This window comes from Electrona antarctica, assembly GCF_951216825.1.
Source record: "Electrona antarctica genome assembly, chromosome: 1".
NCBI lineage: Eukaryota > Metazoa > Chordata > Actinopteri > Myctophiformes > Myctophidae > Electrona > Electrona antarctica.
In genome coordinates, this window is record NC_136806.1 from 48,662,368 (window position 1) to 48,683,103 (window position 20,736).

At 43.1% G+C, this 20,736-nt stretch overlaps 1 protein-coding gene across 3 annotated transcripts in view; it reads left to right on the plus strand.

Moving 5' to 3' along the window:
* flt4 (fms related receptor tyrosine kinase 4) overlaps positions 1-20,736 on the plus strand; it is a 164,644-nt gene that overhangs the window by 127,728 nt on the left and 16,180 nt on the right. For all 3 annotated transcript variants that reach the window (XM_079502612.1, XM_079502614.1, XM_079502613.1), the window contains exons 18-25: positions 672-807; positions 3,017-3,124; positions 4,438-4,551; positions 4,954-5,042; positions 8,797-8,953; positions 9,635-9,729; positions 16,026-16,148; positions 17,944-18,055. In XM_079502612.1, the coding sequence (XP_079358738.1) occupies positions 672-807; positions 3,017-3,124; positions 4,438-4,551; positions 4,954-5,042; positions 8,797-8,953; positions 9,635-9,729; positions 16,026-16,148; positions 17,944-18,055 (934 nt within the window). The remainder of the gene's footprint in view (positions 1-671; positions 808-3,016; positions 3,125-4,437; positions 4,552-4,953; positions 5,043-8,796; positions 8,954-9,634; positions 9,730-16,025; positions 16,149-17,943; positions 18,056-20,736) is intronic.

A 20,736-nucleotide genomic window follows, 5' to 3' on the forward strand; every position in this document is an offset into this window, starting at 1 on the left:
TGATCAGGTAAGGTGCGCTCACGAGTTGCCTGCCTGAACTAGCTCTGCAGGCTTTGCATCATATTTGTTATATTGCCGCAATCAGCTATTAAATCATATTAAGCCTCTTTGTAAGATATACAGTAGAATCAACAGAACCTTTAGACAAAGTGTCATTCAGGATTAAGGGATTAAATCAAATCCCATTGTAATCATTCGTTGGGAGGGCATTGTGAGCTTGTAGATCAGGTATTTAGAAATGGCTGAAATGTATATAGGGCTAAAGTGGTTAATGTATGTCTTGTAATAATCTGAAAACTACAAATCTACAAAGTAACTACAGTAGTAGTGGAGTAAAAGTACACCTCTGAGATGTAGTGGTACAAGTTGTACTGGAGTACAGTACTTGGGTGCTGTGAATGTACTTTACGTTACATTACACCAGTGCATTCATATAACATCTCTTCTCCATTCTACACGCATTCAACCGAAGCCTCACCTCCTCTTCCTGTGTGTGTGTGCGTGTGTGTGTGTGTGTGTGTGTGTGTGTGTGTGTGTGTGTGTGTGTGTGTGTGTGTGTGTGTGTGTGTGTGTGTGTGTGTGTGTGTGTGTGTGTGTGTGTGTGTGTGTGGGGTTGCGTGTGTGTGGTTGCGTGTGGTTGCGTGTGCGTGTGTGTGTCCTGGTGCCTTCAGGTGAACCCGGCCGACATAAAGACCGGCTATCTGTCTATCATCATGGACCCGGGGGAGGTGCCACTAGACGAGCAGTGCGAATACTTACCATATGACTCGTCTCAGTGGGAGGTCCCGCGAGACAGGCTGCGTCTGGGTGAGGAACCAACTAGCCGGGGTCCGCCGTGTGTGTGTGTGTGTGAGAGAGAGCGGAGTGGATGGATGGATGGATGAGTGGGTGGGTGGGTGGAATACAGGGGTGTGTGTGTGCAGTGGTGGAAAGTAACTAAGTACATTTACTTGAGTACTGTAAGTAAACTTAATTTCCAATACTTTTACTTATACTCCACTATACATCTCAGATCCAAATATTGAAAACTTTAGTTACTTTGTAGATTTAGATTATTATTACAAAACATACATTGACCACTTCAACACACAATTTACACACAATTTAAAAATAGCCGATCCACAAGCTCAGAATGTGACGCGATGCAACGATCATTATACAATTGATGACTTGAAATAGGACATTTTGATACCAATACTTTTGTACTTTTACTCAAGTCAATTTCTACATTGCAGTATTGATTGAAGTAAAATGTTGGTACCTTTCCCGTGTGTGTGTGTGTGTGTGTGTGTGTGTGTGTGTGTGTGTGTGTGTGTGTGTGTGTGTGTGTGTGTGTGTGTGTGTGTGTGTGTGTGTGTGTGTGTGTGTGTGTGTGTGTGTGTGTGTGTGTGTGTGTTTTTTCCATTTCCACAATCCTTAATGGTTCTGTGTGAGTCAGCAGAGTGCAGTGTTAAATAGTGTTCATTTCTCTGTGCAAACAGACGGAACACTCAGAGCGACAGCGTCTGTCTCTTTCCCCGTTCACTAGCCTTTTTACAATAATGCCATTGATTGATCATGATTACAATGAACATGCTCTGAAAATGCGCTGCCGTGTGAACCCATGGTAGACCTGAGGTCTACGTTTTCTGGAAAAAAAAAAAATAATAATTGTTATACATTGTGCATAGCAACGACCCAAAATGGGTTCCTGTCGTGAACGGTAAAATAATAACCCAAAATGGGGTTCCCCGCCGTTAATGGGTTGGTCAGATGGGTGGGCCCAGAATGCTTTCATGTTCATGTTCAAGTGGGTCCTGGTTCAGAAAAGTTTGGGAACCAGTGCTCTATTCGATATGCGACACTTAACATGAGCATTTTCACGTGCTACGTCCGGCCTGGGGAAACTCTCCCCTGTCGGGTGAAAAGAAGCAGCTTGGACTCCTCATGCATAGAAGGAAGCATGAGGTCAGTCCGCTGCCCTCCCCAGGTTGGCAGAGGAAGTGTAGCGCCCAGGATTACATTAGAAAATTGACACTGGGTGGAAAAATGCGTTGCAAAATCGTGGGATTAAAAACAAAACAAAAAAAACACAAGCATTTTCTCACTAGATTCAGTGAACAGGTTTTCACAAGAGCTGTGTGTTCACATGTATGAGACGGATTAAAACGCTGAGCACATCAACATGGTGGAATATCTATATGTTGGGTGGAAAAACCTTGTACGTCCAAAAGTGTTACTTTTCAGGAAATGAAAAAATAAAATAACCCACTGTATGTGTTCCAGTTACTGTTACTTTTCATCGGTTCAATAATTCTGCAGACACACTTTCACAATTGGTTATGTTCTCTACTTACAGTATGCGTGTATGATGAAGTAGTAGGGTGTTAATTTACTCACTCCCAATCGTTCACCGTAATCTGAAGACTCAGACTCCACCTTAGGCCGTAGCACTGACCGTAGCACTGGCCGTAGCACTGGCCGTAGCACTACTTTAGGCCGTAGCACTGGCCGTAGCACTACTTTAGGCCGTAGCACTGGCCGTAGCACTACTTTAGGCCGTAGCACTGGCCGTAGCACTACTTTAGGCCGTAGCACTGGCCGTAGCACTACTTTAGGCCGTAGCACTGGCCGTAGCACTACTTGCATGCAAAGGCTAAAATGTAATTTAGATAGCATTTAGACAGATGCCAGGTTCATTTGTTGACCTGGCATTTGTATAGTTTCAATTTACAGATTATTCATTTTTTAATATATTATACAGTTTAGACTGATAATAGGTTATTGGTTTATGATCCTAGATTACTATTTTTAGGCATTCGATGCATTACTTTGCTTACTGTAAATCGCTCTGGATTAAGAGCGTCGCCTAAATTGTAATTTACCAAAAAAAAACACAATAAATGTAAATATGGACATACAGCATGAGGACAGTGACTATATTCTTTGTGAATAGCCTCGTCTCGTCCTTTTGGATAGTATTGTTCTTTTGTGAACATTCCTGGTCATTTTTGTTCCCTTATCTGTACGTGAGCAGGGAAGGCGCTGGGCCACGGGGCCTTTGGGAAAGTCATGGAGGCCTCCATCTGTGGCACCACCAACAAGAACAACAGCACCGACACAGTGGCCGTAAAGATGCTGAAGGGTGAGATATTAAGAGTGAAGCGTGCGTGCGTGCGTGCGTGCGTGCGTGCGTGCGTGCGTGCGTGCGTGCGTGCGTGCGTGCGTGCGTAGGCCTTTTATCTGTGTGTTTTGTCCTAGTGGTGGAATGACCTTCCCACTCGAATCGAGACAACAAAGTAACAAAGCCAGTGTGGTGAGGACAAGTACTCACATTCTTTACTTACTTAAGACACTCAATACTGCAATGTAAAAATCTTAAAAAGTGATCTATTTCTATCTATCTATTCTAGATCAGTAGTTCTTAAACCTTTTCATGTCAAGGACCCCCAGTGTGACATGCATTAGACTACGGACCCCCATTTAATGACATTTCTATCTCTGGGACGCCCAATTTATATTGTAAAATCAATGTTAATTTACAGACCCATAAGGGTCCATTTGGTTCCAAACTATGATTTAACTGGGGACCCCCTCGAACATTTTGACGCCAATACTTTTGTACTTTTACTCAATTACATTAAGAATTCCGGACCTTTACTTGTGACGAAGTAGTTCTACATTGCGGTATTGATACTTTTACTCAAGTAAAACATGTACTTTTTCCACCACTGGGTAGTTGTTGAGAAACGACACCAAGCCGAGGTGTTTGGCCTTCAGGTATGCCCTTCAGGGTATTTATGGCGCCTCCGCTACGCGTCGGTGCCTAATCACCCTGTCAGGTTTTATTTCTCAACAATGACCGACCGGGTGCGACAGTCATCCCTTACATAACACCCAACCCGTGCAGGCGTGCAATAATCTGCAATCATACCACACGGTAACTGACACGGTTTGACTCCCAAGTTCCTAATACACATGTTCATGAAAAACTTGCTGTTCAACCACAGCACATTGCAGACTCAGGAAGGAAGGCTCCTTCCTCTCTGTTGCACTCATTGTGATTCAGTGTGAAAGAGTTAAATGTCCCACATCACATATATTATTATTATTATATAAATGTATGTGGTACTGTGTATTATGTGTCCATGGATATCGCTGTCGGTCGGAAACCTTGTACAGGTATGTCCAAAACAATAACCTGTGATCCACTGTAGTTATTATTTAGTCACAAGCTCTTGTTAATACTTGACAAACTTAACCACTTTCACTTAAATCTTAGTACTATCTTTTTGCTATTTCCGTGGGACACTGTAGTAGAGTAGTAGGGCCTTCATGTAGGGAAACAAAATATTTAAAATATGGAGATACAAGGTTTATAATAAAACCTTAATATGTACTGTAAAGTACATGTAGATAGGTGAAAAGAGCAAACATTGTTTTTTGCCTGCGTTTCAGAGGGAGGCGCAGCCAGCGAACACAAGGCTCTGATGTCAGAGTTGAAAATCCTCATTCACATTGGAAACCATCTGAACGTGGTCAACCTCTTGGGCGCTTGTACCAAAGCAAATGGTGAGTAGAGTATTGTATAAGCATCAATGTAAAAGCAGGGATGAGGAAGAGCTTCGGCTCGAAACGTTACCACTTTCATGAAGTAAATATATCTGGAGCAGAAAATGGTGTGCAGACTCTTTTATTTCTTGAACTATCAATGTAAAAGCAAACACTCCAACTTAAAAGCGCCAACTTGTATCAAGTCACAAAAAAGCCTAAACTTTGTTTCCATTGTTGTCCATGAAACAGCTAACCAACAGACAAACCAGCAGAGCAGACAAAAGAAACTAAAACATTAACAGTAAACACAATTACAACAAACCCAATAGACGTTACGGAGCCAGGCAATCCAATCAAGCACAACTCAATAAACACTGACACTGTATCCATTTTCCTAACAATTGTATTGTCTTCCTCCAGGACCACTGATGGTGATAGTGGAATACTGTAAGTACGGGAATCTATCCAACTACCTGCGGGCCAAGCGAGAGTTCTTTCTACCATACAGAGTAAGCAAAACTCTAGTTCTTTCTACCGTACGGGGCAAAACTATAGGGCAGCCCTTTTCATATCAAGGTTCATTATTTATTCATCATTTGAGCCACAGACCACCTTTGTGGCGGTCGGTGGCTCAGGGCTAGAGGTTGCCAGTTCGAACCCGGGCTCCCCCAGAGTTGGTGTCAAAGTTTCCCTGAGCAAGACACTGAACTCCCTAATTGCTCCCGATGTGCCGATGTGTTGGTGCCTTGACCTTTATCATTTTTGGTTGGGATTCTTGCAAATTTAATTTGCTGCGGTTTGCCTTCACACTGCGCTGTCATCCGCAGCAATTGGAAACGCAGCAGGGAACTTCATCAATGTGTTCCATTCATAAATTACACAGTGAAATCTATGGTGTTAAAATAATACTTTGAGTAATAGTTAGGACGTAAAATTAGGGTAACGTGTGTTGGTGACTAGACGTCTCTCACACGTGCGTGCGTGCGACCGTGTGCCTGCACGCACTGTTCTTTTGGGCATGTGGAGGCACAGCGCAGAGAGCTGCACAAAATGAATCTGAAAGTAGTGAAAATAGCAGTTCTACAAGCTTGAATAGGCTAAATGCTATTTCTATATGTGGGTAGTATGTGGGTGTACAAAAAATAAAATGCACAGTAACCCTGTGAGCCATATTAATATCATTTATCATATATATTGAAAGATTCCCTGGGTCACTGCCCTTTACTCTGCCAGCTGTGCAGAGAAGCCCACGGGGGAGCTTGCACTGCAAGTGTTCCATTCATTATAGCTTGTTTGTTGCTCATAGAATTGTTTTTTAGCATTCTGTGCACGAAAAACATTTATAGATTATCACCTGACACCTGGGCTTTTGTTGTTCTCGAGGTTATTCAACTGAGGGAATAATTTATGTTAGGCGATGGTTTGTTTATACCTTTGATCGTCTTCAAATCAAGCGAGCACATTTTAAATGATGCACTAGCACAGGGATACTCAAATAGCTGAACCTGTCGGCCACATTACACAAATGGGGCCAGTTGATAAAATGACAACATTAATGATATTTTATAACTTCTCTATTTTATTTGCTTTATTTCCGCATAATGCAGTGGTTTTCAACCTTTTTCATATCAAGGCCCATTATTTATTCAGCATTTGAGCCACGGACCACCATTTGATGAGAGTTAGCCTCTCAGAGGCTTGGTTTCATTGTACACTCTCAACTGTTAAGGTCTAGAAGGGTCAGGGTCACGGTGGCACAGTCGGTAGTGCTGTCGCCTCACAGCTACTGTAGAAGGTCCTGGGTTTGATTCCCGCTGGGGACGCTGTGGGTGCTGGGGGCGTGTTCCCTCCTCCGCGTCATCAGTGCCCATACCCGAGGCGGGGTTGGCGAAAGGGCCTTTCTGTGTGGAGTTTGCATGTTCTCCCTGTGTCCCCTAGGGTAGGTACCCTCACAAAAAACATGCAGTAATCCTGGTCTCTAAACTACCTCCCCCTGGCCAGCCTGATGGAGGGGAAAGGAACTGGTCGGAATAACGTGTTCCTTCCACGTGCTACGTCCGGCCGGGGAAATTCCCCCCTGTCAGGTGAAAAGAAGCAGCTTGGACTCCTCATGCATAGAAGGAAGCATGAGGTCAGTCCGCTGGGCCCCCCCCCAGGTTGGCAGAGGAAGTGTAGCGCCCAGGATTACATTAGATAATTGACACTGGGTGGAAAAAAATGGGTTGCAAAATCGTGGGATAAAAAAAAAAGATCTAGAAGGGTCCATTTGGTTACCAACTTTCCATCATTTAGCTGGGGACCACCTGGAATCCCCTCAAGGACTGCTGGTGGTCCCCGGACCACTGGCTGAAAACCACTGGCATAATGTATAAAGACAAATGCAATGTGCATTCTGGCTTGGCCTAACATTTCTATTCTGGCAAAGACACAATTTGTAATCAAAGTAGCCTAATTTGATACATTTACTCTTTTGAATATTTCTGGTAATAAGTAATAGGCCTAAGTCTGTAGGGCGAAAAAAATGACCGATGGCCGTTTTCAAGATGTTTTGGCCATTATCTCTGGAACGGAAGGTTCAATCTGCTCAGTTTAAAGCTTGTTGGATGCGTGACTTTGAGGACATTGGTGGCTCAGTCAGTCAAAATTGTGTTCCGGCCCGCGGACCCGAGTTTGAGTATCACTGCACTAGCAAACAATTGTACTTGACTTAAAGTACTGAATTTACATGTATTATGAATATGTTGTGAAAGTGCCAATGTACACGTGTGTAGATCTCAAATCAAATCTACAAGCTCTCGAATTTTGCAACATATCTATCTACATTCATATAGGGCGACTGTGGCTCAGGAGGTAGAGGAGGGCAGGTCGTCCAATGATCCCTGGGTCGGCGGTTCGAATCCCGGCTCCTCCTGTCCACATGTCGAAGTGTCCTTGGGCAAGACACTGAACCCTACATTGCCTCCAATGAGTTGGTCGGTGTGAGCTTGCCACCATTGGTGTGTGAAATGTGGGAAGTGAGGACGCTGGCGTCGACTGTTCGCCGCTTCACCTCCCAATGTATGAATGAATGAACCATTGTAAAGCGCTTTGAGCATGGCTAGATAGATAGATAGATAGATGGATAGATAGATAGATAGATAGATAGATAGATAGATAGATAGATAGATAGATAGATAGATAGATAGATAGATGTATCCTGTCTGTGGGCATTAATTAGATTGATGGTGTTGACACACCCAGCTCAGTCTAATTAGTTTGACACAGGCCAGCTGTGACTGCTTAATACTATTACGTTTTAATATTAATAGATGTTGTCATCATTGATGTGGTTTGTTGTCCATTGGAGCCATGCATCATCGGTGTCGCTTCCGCCATACTGTATTCTCCTGGTCAAGCCGTGCCTTGTATGTCCCATGTATGTTTGTCAGGAGGTCTCTCCACAATTCAAATGAAAAATGGTACTGCTTTACAGCGGGATACTTTATTAAATAAAGAATATTAATATATATATATATATATTGTGTCTTCCCCCATCCCCTTTCCTGTCAAACTACTGTAAAACCTATCAATAAAGGCAAAAAGCCCCCGAAAATATCTTAAATAAATAAATTCAAGGCATAGAAAAAGACCTAAGGGGACAAAACTAAGAAAATGCTTAAAGGTGTACGTTTTTCACACGTTTAGACCATATCCGTGGTCATCATCGGTAGTCGCGCGGTCGTTCACTATTTAATATCATGCAGGATTTACACACTGCTTTAGCTCGTATGCATTGCCAAGCCATGCTTTGGCAATGCATACGCGTGGACTCTGCATATGCGTGGACCTACGGTCCCATAGCCAGGAGGGATGCGACGCTCTGATTGGTTCAGAAACTTAGATCCTGCCGTCTGAGGCTGAAACTTCTAAATAAAATGCCCCAAAAAGCCATTTCACTACACCTTTAAACAGTAGTAACGGTAATGGACGGTGATATGTATATTATGAGGCATATTTCTCGCGTTGGATGCATTAAGGCAAGCTGGCCTACTGTATTGTTGCATTCACATGGGCAGATGACACGATGCAGTCTACCATTCATTGTCAATGGAAGCCAGCGTCATGACGTTGCAAAGACACAATGATGCATATGTAGCTGCTCCAAATCAACTCACAACGCGTCTTTGCATCGTTTCATCTGCCCGTGTGAACGCACCATTAATGATGGGGCCGTGTACAGCTTCAGTGGCCAATGAGGTATCTGCGTCTCTGTGTCCGTGGCAGGACCGCTCTCCTAAGACCCAGAGCCAGGTGCGAAGGATGATCGAGGCGGGACAAGTGGACCAAAGGGGGCGGTCTCCGTCCTCCTCACCCATTGGCAGTCCTCGCAGTCAGCCATCCAGAAGGTCCAATCAGAAGAGCGTTCCTGCCGCGGAGACGAGTGAGTCTGTCTTTTGTTTTGTTCTCGATTGTCCAAATGGACCCTTACCCCTGAGGATGTACAGTATTTTCTTGAAATTAAAATTATAGAGAATGTTTTAATTAACATTATTATTAGTATTGATAGAAGCAGTGGTGGAAAGTAACTAAGTACTTTACTTAAGTACAATTTTGAGGTATTTGTACTTTACTTGAGTATGTCAAATGTTTTACTCCACTACAATTATTTGAAAACTTTTTGAGTTACTAGTTACTTTGTAGATTTGTATTATTATTACAAAACACACATTAACCACTTCAGCCCTATATACATCTCGGCCATTTGAAAATAGCCGATCTACGACACGTTGTGAGCTTGTAGATCAGCTATTTTAGCCGATCTATGTCGCATTGTGAACTTGTAGATCAGCTATTTTAGCCGATCTACGACGCATTGTGAGCTTGTAGATCAGCTATTTTCAAAAGATGTTTGTTTATACATTTGAAAACCTGAAATGGCACATTCTGCATAATGACTTCTACTTTTGGTAATTTAAGTACATTTTGATGCCAACACTTTTGTACTTTTACTCGAGTACATTTTGAATCCTGGACTTTTACTTGTAACAGAGTTGTTCTATATTGCCACTTTTGCCACCACACTGGGTTAGAAGTGACATTTTACACCTGTCATTGTCTCCAGCGGAGGACCTGTGGAAGACTCCGCTGACCATTGAAGATCTGATCTGCTACAGCTTCCAGGTGGCCCGTGGCATGGACTTCCTCACTTCCAGAAAGGTACAAAAAACACCTCGGCTGTGTGAATACCATAGACCCAAGCTAGTGGAAATAGCAGATTTTATTCATTTAATTTATTAGATTTGTTTGTTTGTTTAAAATGTATGAAAAGAAAATGGGATTTTTACTCGAGTAGTGACCCGTAAATATTGGTCCGTGAGCCACATATGGGTCCCGACCCATTGTTTGGGAACACTATAGGTTTGTATATTGTCAGTTTCACCCCTGCTTACGTTTCATCTTTTGTCCTATAAATCAAATTGGTCGAAGCTTAAGATACTGTAGCTTGCTGCTATGAAATGGAAAATCAGCAATATTTTAATTATTTTATTGGTGACTTTCTGGATGCGTAGTAACAGACTCGAGGAGTCATCTATCTTGGGGGACTAGTATATAGTCATCCTAATAATACATACATTACATACACTGGGATACAATAAATAAATAACATTTAAAACAACAATACCCAAGAAATGGTGATGAGTCAACACAAAACTTTATTACCTTTAAAACACAGGGGGAATGAGAAAATAAATAGAAAAAGTCTAATGCTCTGACAGTTTATAAGGTTACATGGAGCTAGCGCCTAGCGCTATGGCAATTCCTAACCTTCAATTGTGTCTTCTTCTCACCAGTCAGAAATAATTGAAAAAGAGTTTCTATGTATTCACATAGTCTGGCTAACGTGCTGACAGCATGGCAGAGCTCACTGGAGTTGGGCGCGCTCCGCTCATTGTACATGATTGATCTCAGTCACACACAGTGTATGTTTTTTTTTAATTGGTTCTCGTTGGTTCCTCGCCTACCAATTCCAGGATTTGGCAGGTTCAACCAACCTGTGTGTGCATTCACCACCCGCCACCTTGCTTCATTACGTATTATGTATACTACGCTGACCAGATCAAAGCACAGTCTGGAACTCTGTAGTCATGCCAGAATCATGTTAGCCTGCAGGCTGCACATTGGAACCCTCAGTGATCATTTATCCATTTGCAATTAGACTGTGACCAGGCGCGCAGCTACGGGTGGGCCTGGGTGGGCCGCGGCCCACCCATATAGAGAGCTGGACCACCCATCGATTTTTCAAAAAAATAAAAATAAAATAAAAATATTTTTTTATTTTTTTTATATAAATACATAATAAGTTTCATAATGTCTTTCTTTCTTTCAGTAAATATGTTTTTGTTGTGTTTTTTACATGATCATCTTGCTTAATATGAATAAACAGGCTGTCGGTTCTTTTTCACTAATGTGCCTAGACTAGCCATTTTAAGTCCCAGGTTTTTGGCCTAGACTATAGTCTATAGGATGCGATCATGCAAGTTGTTACGTCCACTTCCTGAGACTGCTGCTGCAGAGCCATGTGGAGATGTTTACTTTTTGTTTCATTAATTTTTCTCGTTCCGGGGCCGTAGCACGCCGACAAATCTGATAAACTAAAAATAGACTAGGTCGCGGACGCGGTGACAATACTGTGGATTATGCTTTTCTAAATCTTCCGAAGTTCCGACGCCTCAGCAGTCAGCAACAAGGTATTTGGAATGGATTGGAAGCTTGTTTTGTGATTTTTCCACGTTGATGCTTTAGTTTCAAACAAAGGCTATTTATTTCTGCAGCTTGAAGAGATACGTTAGAGTGTGTGTGTGTGTGTGTGTGTGTGTGTGTGTGTGACGTGTGTCGTGTGTGTGTGTGTGTGTGTGTGTGTGTGTGTGACGGGGACGGTAAACACTAAACGGCCACAACTACGAGAGAGAGAGAGAGAGAGAGAGATGGGGAGGGAGAGAGGGAAGGGGGAGAGAGAGAGAGAGAGAAAAAGAGAGAGAGAGAGATTTCTTACTTAGTGACACTTGAGTCAATTTTCGCCACTCCTCCGACAGGCGTGCATGCATGCATGTGTGTGTGTGTGTGTGTGTGTGTGTGTTTGTGAGTGTGAGACAGACGTATTTGAAGCGTTCCAGCGGGTCTGTCTGTCTTGTTAATGTTAACTAAAGCCGGTAAAAATAAGAACTGCCTGGCTGTCACTCTGGGGGCAATATAACCCGAAATATAACCGAAATACGCCAAATAAATAAATAAATTACCGATTAACCCCACTCGCGCGCGTGACCACCACGCACGCGCGCTGCGTGAGCGTGCGTGCCGGCCCACCTAGCCATAGCGAGGCCCATCTAGAATCGCATTTCTGGCTGCGCCTCTGACTGTGACTGGACCGCTTAGCCTTCATATGGATCATTAGCAGCGGTGCAAAGCAACCAAGTAAATACAATGTCAATCTTTTGAGTACTGTGTACTTGAGTATTTGTATTTTTGGATACTTGAGGAATTTCACTCACAAACAATCACATGTGCACACACACAAAGGCACAAACATGCACATGTGCACACAAAAGGCACAAACAAGCACATGTGCACACACAAAGGCACAAACATGAACATGTGCGCACACACACAGTTACAGACATGCACATGTGCCGTGCACACACACACAAAGTCACAGACATGCACATGTGCGCACACACAGTCACAGACATGCACATGTGCAAGCGCACACAGTCACAAACATGAATGTTTGCACAAAGAAAAGTGGTGCAACTATACTTCTATTGTGATAGCTACTGTACTGTGCTTTACTTTTATACTGTACGGTACAGTTTTTTATTTTTAAATACATTTTATTCAAAGAGTATGAAATATCATATGCAAGTTTCATAGAAAGAAAATACAACTCTTTGTTTTTATATTTTCTCCCACAACTCCTTTCCCAATCCTCCCCACCCACCCGTACGGTACAGTTTTATTGTTAGTTAAAATTTTATTGTTAAGGTTATAGTGCTCAGTGTCAATTAGAGTTGAAAATGAAGGCCTACCCTAACTGGGCCGGCCCGAAGCTCGGCCCGACCCTAATAATTACCAGAATGCTAGGCCCGAAGCCTGAAAAAGCCTGACTAAAAAAAAAAAAAAAACACCACTAAATGGCCGGCGCGCCGGCGCCGTGGTTCAGTGTGTGAGAGAGTGAGAACGGAGTTCAACGGGAAATAAAGGATTTATGTAACTCACTTTCGGCTGTTAATGTTCCATATCCATCATTCTAATCGATTCCAGTGGTGAGTAAACATGAATAGCAGCTGCAGCTCCCTTTAGTTTCCTCTGAAGTGACGCAGTTATGTCCAAGTATTGTCCCCCAGTGTAATCATTCACCGTTGTGCAACAGTCCCGAACTGAGCGACAATATTATTATCAACTACCAAGTGGTACTGTAATTTACACCAATCATTGCCTCTTAACTCAAATACATACAGTACATGCGTAATTTGCGTCACAGACGGTGTCCAAAAGAAAAACATACAAACCATCCACGCACCGCTCATGGCGTCTCTCAACAGCTTAAGTTACAGATCTGTTATTTTGGGCACAAATAACAACGAGGCGAGCTGACGGGCGGCGGTTATAATACAAAGCATTTTAGAAATCAAATAGCCAAGACAAATAGTCCTGCAGTGGACTGTAACATTGCGTGGTCATCATGTAACTTGATTGTAGCTTACATTTAGCTTTTTCAGAGTTATATCACTTATATGGATCGTTTGGTGACTGGTGACGTTGATTAATGATTAGGTTATTCACAGCAGCCACCTGGGTTTAACGAGATAGCTCAGTGCAACATAACGAAAATCTGACGCTTCTAAAACGAGCTATCGTGTGATAATCAGATTGATCTTATAAAACATTTAAGCATATGGTAAGTTAACACTCCGATTGCCCGGGGTTATTTAATCCATTAAATCATAGCGCCCAAGCGATTTATAGCAGCGGAGCACTTTTACAGACGGACCGGATGTTATCCTGGATGTGGATGTAGCAGCTAAATGTAGCCAAAACACTCTAGAGCCGATCGACAACAACGGCTAGCGACTGGACCGCGGTGGGCCGTCTAACACATGATCTTTTCTTAGAATTGGACGGGATGATTTAGATCGCGAGTTATTAACGTTTTAAGATTTCTGTTCTTGTCAGCTAAACAGGGGGGGGAACATTTTCGATGACATCCCACTGTTACGCAACATCGAGTATTGCACAACATGCGCTCCTAGGCTGTGGAGCGATGCGATCGGTTCAATAAACTTATTTTGGATAATAATAGAAAGGACCTGGGCGATTGGGGTGTTAACTGGTTAGAAGCTCATTTGGTGTGCAAACCAGAAGCCAGCCATGTGTATACACATTACACAAATAACAGAATTGCTATTTTTATTATAATAACATTCTTAAAAAAAGAAAAAGAAAATCACCGAGCCCGGGGCTCGGACCGGCCCGACTAATTAGCATAATTTGGGGGCCTGGCTCGGACAGAAAACGGCGTGTCGGTTTGGGCAGGTCGGGTTAGGTCGGGTTCGGGCAGAGTTTGAGAACTATAGTGTGAATGGGCCTTTAGGCTGCTCAACAGTGCCACATTAGGTCACCCAGCGGTATTGCCGCTGTTCATACCCCAAACAGACAGACAGACATAAGGACATAGGGACACACAAAGCCAGTCAATGGAGCGGTGTGCACCGCTCAAAAAGAGAGAGGGAGAGAAGTGAGAGAGTACTCTACATGCAGGTGCAGGGCATCAGTAGCTGAGTGTGTAGAGGGGCGGGGCCACCTGGGAATCATAAGGTTTGCTTCCCGGCCCTCCCCCGCTGGTCCACTTGCACTTCAGATGCATTCAGAGAGCTAAAGCTTGTACTAAATGATGCTGGAAAACTAAATTCATGGTATTCTCCAGGACCAAGGGTATTGAACAACTTACATATCACTACCTCAAATGGATCAAACATAGAAGGGGTTGCTGATATACCTTGAAATATGGCTTGATGACAAATTTACATTTACCATATTGACAATCTTGTCTGTAAACTAAGGCAAAACAATTGCTTTTTCTACCGGAACAGAGCTAGTTTCCCAATTCCATGTAGGAAAGGAATTATTGAAGCAGTCTTTCTTTCTGTATTGGACTATGGAGATGTCGTCTATAGAAAAGCTGCTCCTTCTGTCCTCAAGCCCTTGGATGCAGTTTATCACTCTTCTCTGCAATTTATATCTGGTGAACCTTATAGAACTCATCACTGCATCCTATTGACCGATTGCTGTACTTTATACCTCATACTAAGCATTAAAGTATGAGGTATAAAGTACAGCAGCCTTGTGTTCCTAAAACAGAAAGATTGGGTATTGGGTAAGACTGACGTTATGGCTCTGGTCTCAGCCACCGCGGTAGATATTTTGACATTCCGTTTTTTTTTTTTTATGTTGCCACTACTGTTGGAGCAGCCATAAACTACACAGGTTCATCCCGATGTTCTGGGCATCTTTGTAATGTTAGTGTTAGTAAAAAGCAGGTAAAAGAGTAACGTTTGAGGCAGACTAACATCAGTCACTTTTCCATTCACTGTAGTAGAAGCTTGGTGCGGGGAAACCGCAGATGTGTCCACTCCGCCTACAGGAAATACGTAGGCTGCGGCCATGAGACCCGTTACGGAATCGGTCAATATGACAGAGTGGGCTGGCCTTCCTTGGCTGACAGGCGAAATAAACATTTGTATCTATTTATTTTTAAAGCAATTGATGGGACTTTACCGTTGTATATTAAAGCTCTGCTGGATTGGAATCCTGTAACATATAGGACACGCTCCAGTCACTGGCTCACACTAAAGGTTTCAAATGTAAACACAGAACTGGGGAAAACAGCCTTTTGTTTTAGTGCCCCAACCACGTGGAATGACTTACAGCTTAAATTAAAGATCTGCTCTCCCATTACATACTGTGATGGGAGTGTCTGCAACTGTTTTTAAACATGTATTAGATCAAAATGAGGAAATGTTCTGTTTTGTTGATTTTGTTTATTGCTTTGAAAATGTTGTATTATGTTGTAATGTATCTCGACGACACTGCAAATGAGGGAAACCTCAATGTCTCTCAAGAATAAATAAAGGTTTTTGAATGAATTAATGAATGGTCCATATTCTCAGATAGTGTCCATGAACGCACTTGAGCCCGGTAACTGTTCCCCAACACTGCTCCCAATAATTAGGACGGGTAAATGCAGAGGACAGAATGTGCAAAAACTATACAGACTAAAAACATCCCAAAGGATGCATGCACAGAGCCTTTCAACAAGTTGAAAGGTAATTATATAAGGAATAACTAAGTGTGTGTGTGTGTGTGTGTGTGTGTGTGTGTGTGTGTGTGTGTGTGTGTGTGTGTGTGTGTGTGTGTGCGTGTGCGTGTGCATGTGCGCGTGTGCGTGCGTGCGTCAGTGTATCCACAGAGACCTGGCAGCGAGGAACATACTGCTGTCAGAGAACAACGTGGTGAAGATCTGTGACTTTGGCCTGGCCAGAGACATCTACAAAGACCCCGACTACGTCCGCAAAGGAAACGTAAGATCTCCCCTTCTTCAAAACACAGTGTCCTCATTATGTCCAAAACTGTTACTTTTCAGGATTCAGATTAAGTAGGGCGTTCAGTTACGAAAACAAAGTTGGAGATAAGAGGTTTCTGCCCGAGAGCGATGATATGTACATTTACATTACAAATGTATGTCATTCGGAACTTCTGATGGGCGGTCTCAGAACATTTTCTCAGAACATGAGCACCCCCCCAGACTGCTTCTCTGAACTGGTTCGGAAAGCCCGTCCGAACCGGAGGTTTTTCTCTCTTGAGCAGTGGTCATACCAAAGACTCTAAAAATGGGACCCAATGCCCCCCTGCTTGGCACTCAGCATCAAAGGGTTGGATTGGGGGTCAAATCTACTAATCAAATGATTCCCGAGTGCAGCTCACCGCTCCTTGGCTGCGGCTCACCGCTCCAAGAGATGGGTCAAATGCGGAGAACAAATTGTGTGACAAATCGTATGACTTTGACTTTGTTCTCAAACGAGCAAGGACCCCCAAACTGATATATATTTGGCCACGGACGCCCATCTGAAAATGTTTCGTGCCAGGGTGCCCCAGAAGAGAAGATTTGTGTTCTATATCTGATATTTACTAATAGCCAACGTATACAAGTAGTTTTCAAATAATAAGTTACTTTGTAGATTTAGGTTATTATTAAAAACAAACCACTATAGTGCTGTATTATACTTTGTCTATTCAAGTCTTTGTGACTGGTGTGTAGAGGAACCAGGCTAGAATAAGATCATTAAAAAAAATTAAAAAATAAAAACAGCTCCCGCTCACTGTTGGACAGTGCAAGGATGAAGTTTATTAGTTTATTAGCTACAGGACGCAATGTTCTTCAAGTATGACGCTTGCAGAAGGTTCTGGTGATCAAAACATTGCCTAATAAAGCCAATAAAGTTATATGAACTTGTACTGTGCAAGACAGGCATTGTGCCTGTGCTCTTATTGTTTTTGTTGATACTTTGTCTATCTGCAAGCTCACAAGACATCGCACCACGTATTCACCACGTATTTTCTTTTACTTGAACAAGCTATTTATAGTCCAGATTTAGGTGAAGAGCTGGCCACCTATTCGGTGGTCACCTCTTCACCAGAATGGTGGTTTTGATGGCGCCGCTCATAGTCCATCACAGTTTCTCTCTACTGCCTATCTGCCTCTATTCTATTCCTTTCTGGTCCTTCTCTGTTCCTTTCCTATTCTATTGCTGTCGCTGTCTCTATTATTTAATTCCTTTGTTCTCTTGTTCTCCCGCTGCTCTGTTTCGTCGGTAACTCAGCTCGCAAAACCACCTGGCCAGGAGGACAGCACTGCCCGGCTTTGCTCCGTGGTGGTTTTGCGAGCTGAGCTCTCATTGTATTGTACTATTATAAAGTATAGCAAGCGCAACAAATTCTAGACCAATCACATTGCCCGGAGCAAGTCTCGGTGACCATCGTTCCGGTGGCGAGTAAAAACAGAGAGAAGGACTGGGGAGAGCGGTGGTTTTCTCTTCACCGCAGCTCAGTGACGTCATGTTCGGTGATAGCGGTGGTCACCTCATCACCGAAAACTGGACCATGAATAGGCCTTTAAACAGACAAGGAGATCCGAGCACTCCAAAAAGTGGAGCTGAGGAATGTTTAACTTTCATATGTAAAAACATGTTTCGACCAGTTAATAAAAGGTCTTCATCAGGGCGAGAGCGTGATGTTTAGATGTTTAGATGTTTAGATGTTTAGATGTTTGGTTTTTATGATTATTTGTGTAACACTTACTTACTGTGTTTCCTCCAGGCCCGTCTTCCATTGAAGTGGATGGCTCCAGAGAGTATCTTTGATAAGCTGTACACCAGCCAGAGCGATGTGTGGTCCTTTGGTGTCCTCCTGTGGGAAATCTTTTCACTGGGTAAAGAAACACCATAACACCTGCACAATGTCTGGACAAGACAGCAGTTGACAGTAGTTTTTACTATTTAGGCATTCAGCAGACGCTTGCAAGTGCAGAGCAACACAAGAGCAACACCAGAGTAACCTAGTCAACAAATGTCAGGGTAAATGGTCACAGTAGAGTGCAAAGTAGAGTGCAAAGAAAACAATGAATAGCCTACGCTGCAAAATAACAAGGTAAACATTATACCTAGCATTTATTTAAACAACATGCTATCTAAATAGTAAATATCATTCTTAGCATTTGTCTTCCAGCAAAAGGAATGTCTATCCAAGTACAATATACAAGTCCAAGTACAACTCCATGCAGTACAGTATGCATTTCTGAAATGAGAGCGCTGGTATTCTCACGTATAGTGTCGAAAACTTTTATTTCCAAAATCGTTAACTCAATATTTATAAAATCCACAGACACAATTTTCATTTAAAAAAAAGATTCAAAACTAGCAAAAACAAAGAAAAACAGATCTACGGGCTCAAAATGCGTCACAATGTGACACGTTGTCAGCTTATAGATCAGCTATTTCTTTCTACTTTCTTGCAGCACTAAGTGAAATATGGAGATATTTGGGGAGGTTTATTGTAATGATGGTTCAATCATTACGAGTGTGATGAAAGCACAGTCATGTTTGACATGATGGGCCATAAATACGCAGCCTTCTCATGCACTCTACAATTTGAAAACGCTACCTCTGTTTTCACACAAGTGCCTCCAAAATCACAAACGACTTGTGAAATATATATCTGCTCTCTGATTAGCTGATTTTGTTCTTCTATGGGGCGAAGATCATACAGGAGCAAGCTGCTTGCCCTTTCCACAGAGCTTAACCTTTTTAAATGCCAGGGGATGCCATTGTGTTTATAAGTGTATCACATTCTCTGAAAGTTCTTGGGCTTTTAGCGACTCATAATGACCTATACCAATTCACAGAAGAGGAACTCGGTGACAGTGATAAATCCCACTGCCCAGAGCTATTTATTGTCATTTTTTCATGTATTCATGGAAAGACCTTTTTAAGGGGCCGTGTCCACAGAGAGCTCCTGCCAGCCTTGCATGTATTTCTATGGTAAAGACAGGCCGATGCGCTGCTCCTCCTCTTCCCAGTGGTGTCCATATCGATGCGCTGCTCCTCCTCTTCCCAGTGGTGTCCATATCTATGGTAAAGACACACCGATGCGCTGCTCCTCCTCTTCCCAGTGGTGTCCATATGGTAAAGACACGCCGATGCGCTGCTCCTCCTCTTCCCAGTGGTGTCCATAGAGACACGCCGATGCGCTGCTCCTCCTCTTCCCAGTGGTGTCCATATCTATGGTAAAGACACACCGATGCGCTGCTCCTCCTCTTCCCAGTGGTGTCCATATGGTAAAGACACGCCGATGCGCTGCTCCTCCTCTTCCCAGTGGTGTCCATAGAGACACGCCGATGCGCTGCTCCTCCTCTTCCCAGTGGTGTCCATAGAGACACGCCGATGCGCTGCTCCTCCTCTTCCCAGTGGTGTCCATAAAGACACGCCGATGCGCTGCTCCTCCTCTTCCCAGTGGTGTCCATATGGTAAAGACACGCCGATGCGCTGCTCCTCCTCTTCCCAGTGGTGTCCATAGAGACACGCCGATGCGCTGCTCCTCCTCTTCCCAGTGGTGTCCATAAAGACACGCCGATGCGCTGCTCCTCCTCTTCCCAGTGGTGTCCATAAAGACACGCCGATGCGCTGCTCCTCCTCTTCCCAGTGGTGTCCATAAAGACACACCGATGCGCTGCTCCTCCTCTTCCCAGTGGTGTCCATATCTCACATCAGCGGCGCTCCCGACGCCCCGGCATGTTTTGGTGCGGTGGCTCCAGCGCTCAAATGGCGTTCTCTCTCTCTCTCTGTGGACACGACCCTTAACCCATTCAGGCCTGACGTCGAAATTAAAAAAAAAAAAGTTTTCTAAATCATGACAATTTTCGGAAAGATTTGAGGCACATTTTAACGATTTTTCAAAAATAGCAGACCTACAAGTTCATAGCGCGCCACTCGGTGGCGCGCTATGAGCTTGTAGATCTGCTATTTTTCAATAGCTAAATTATAACATAATGTTTAAAACGCTAACGCTAACGTGACATGGATGCGTTCCAGGTCTCAATTGATTAAAACATGTGAACCAGTGACCAGTGGTGGAAAAAGTAATCACACTTTTTTTTTACTTAAGTAAAAGTGTCAATACTGCAATATAGAACTACTCTGTGAAGTAAAAGTCAGGAATTCAAAACATACAAAAGTGTTGTACTTAAAGTACCAGAAGTAAAAATACTCAATGTGCAGAATGTCCCGTTTCACACGTTTTCAAATGTGTGAAAATCTTTTGAAAATAGCAGATCTACAAGTTCACAATGCGTTGCGATGGCATGCTACGCATTGTGAGCTTGTAGATTGGCTATCTTCAAATGGCCGAAATGTATGTAGGGCTGAAGTGGTTAATGTTTTTATTAATAATTGCAGTGGAGTAAAAGTACAATATTTGCCTCTGAGATGTAGTGGAGTAGAAGTAAAAGTACAAATACCTCAAAATTGTACAGTACTTACTTTGCACCACTGCAAGTAACTGTCCATCTGCATAGAATAATAACCAGTGATGGAAGGTAACTAAGTACATGTACTC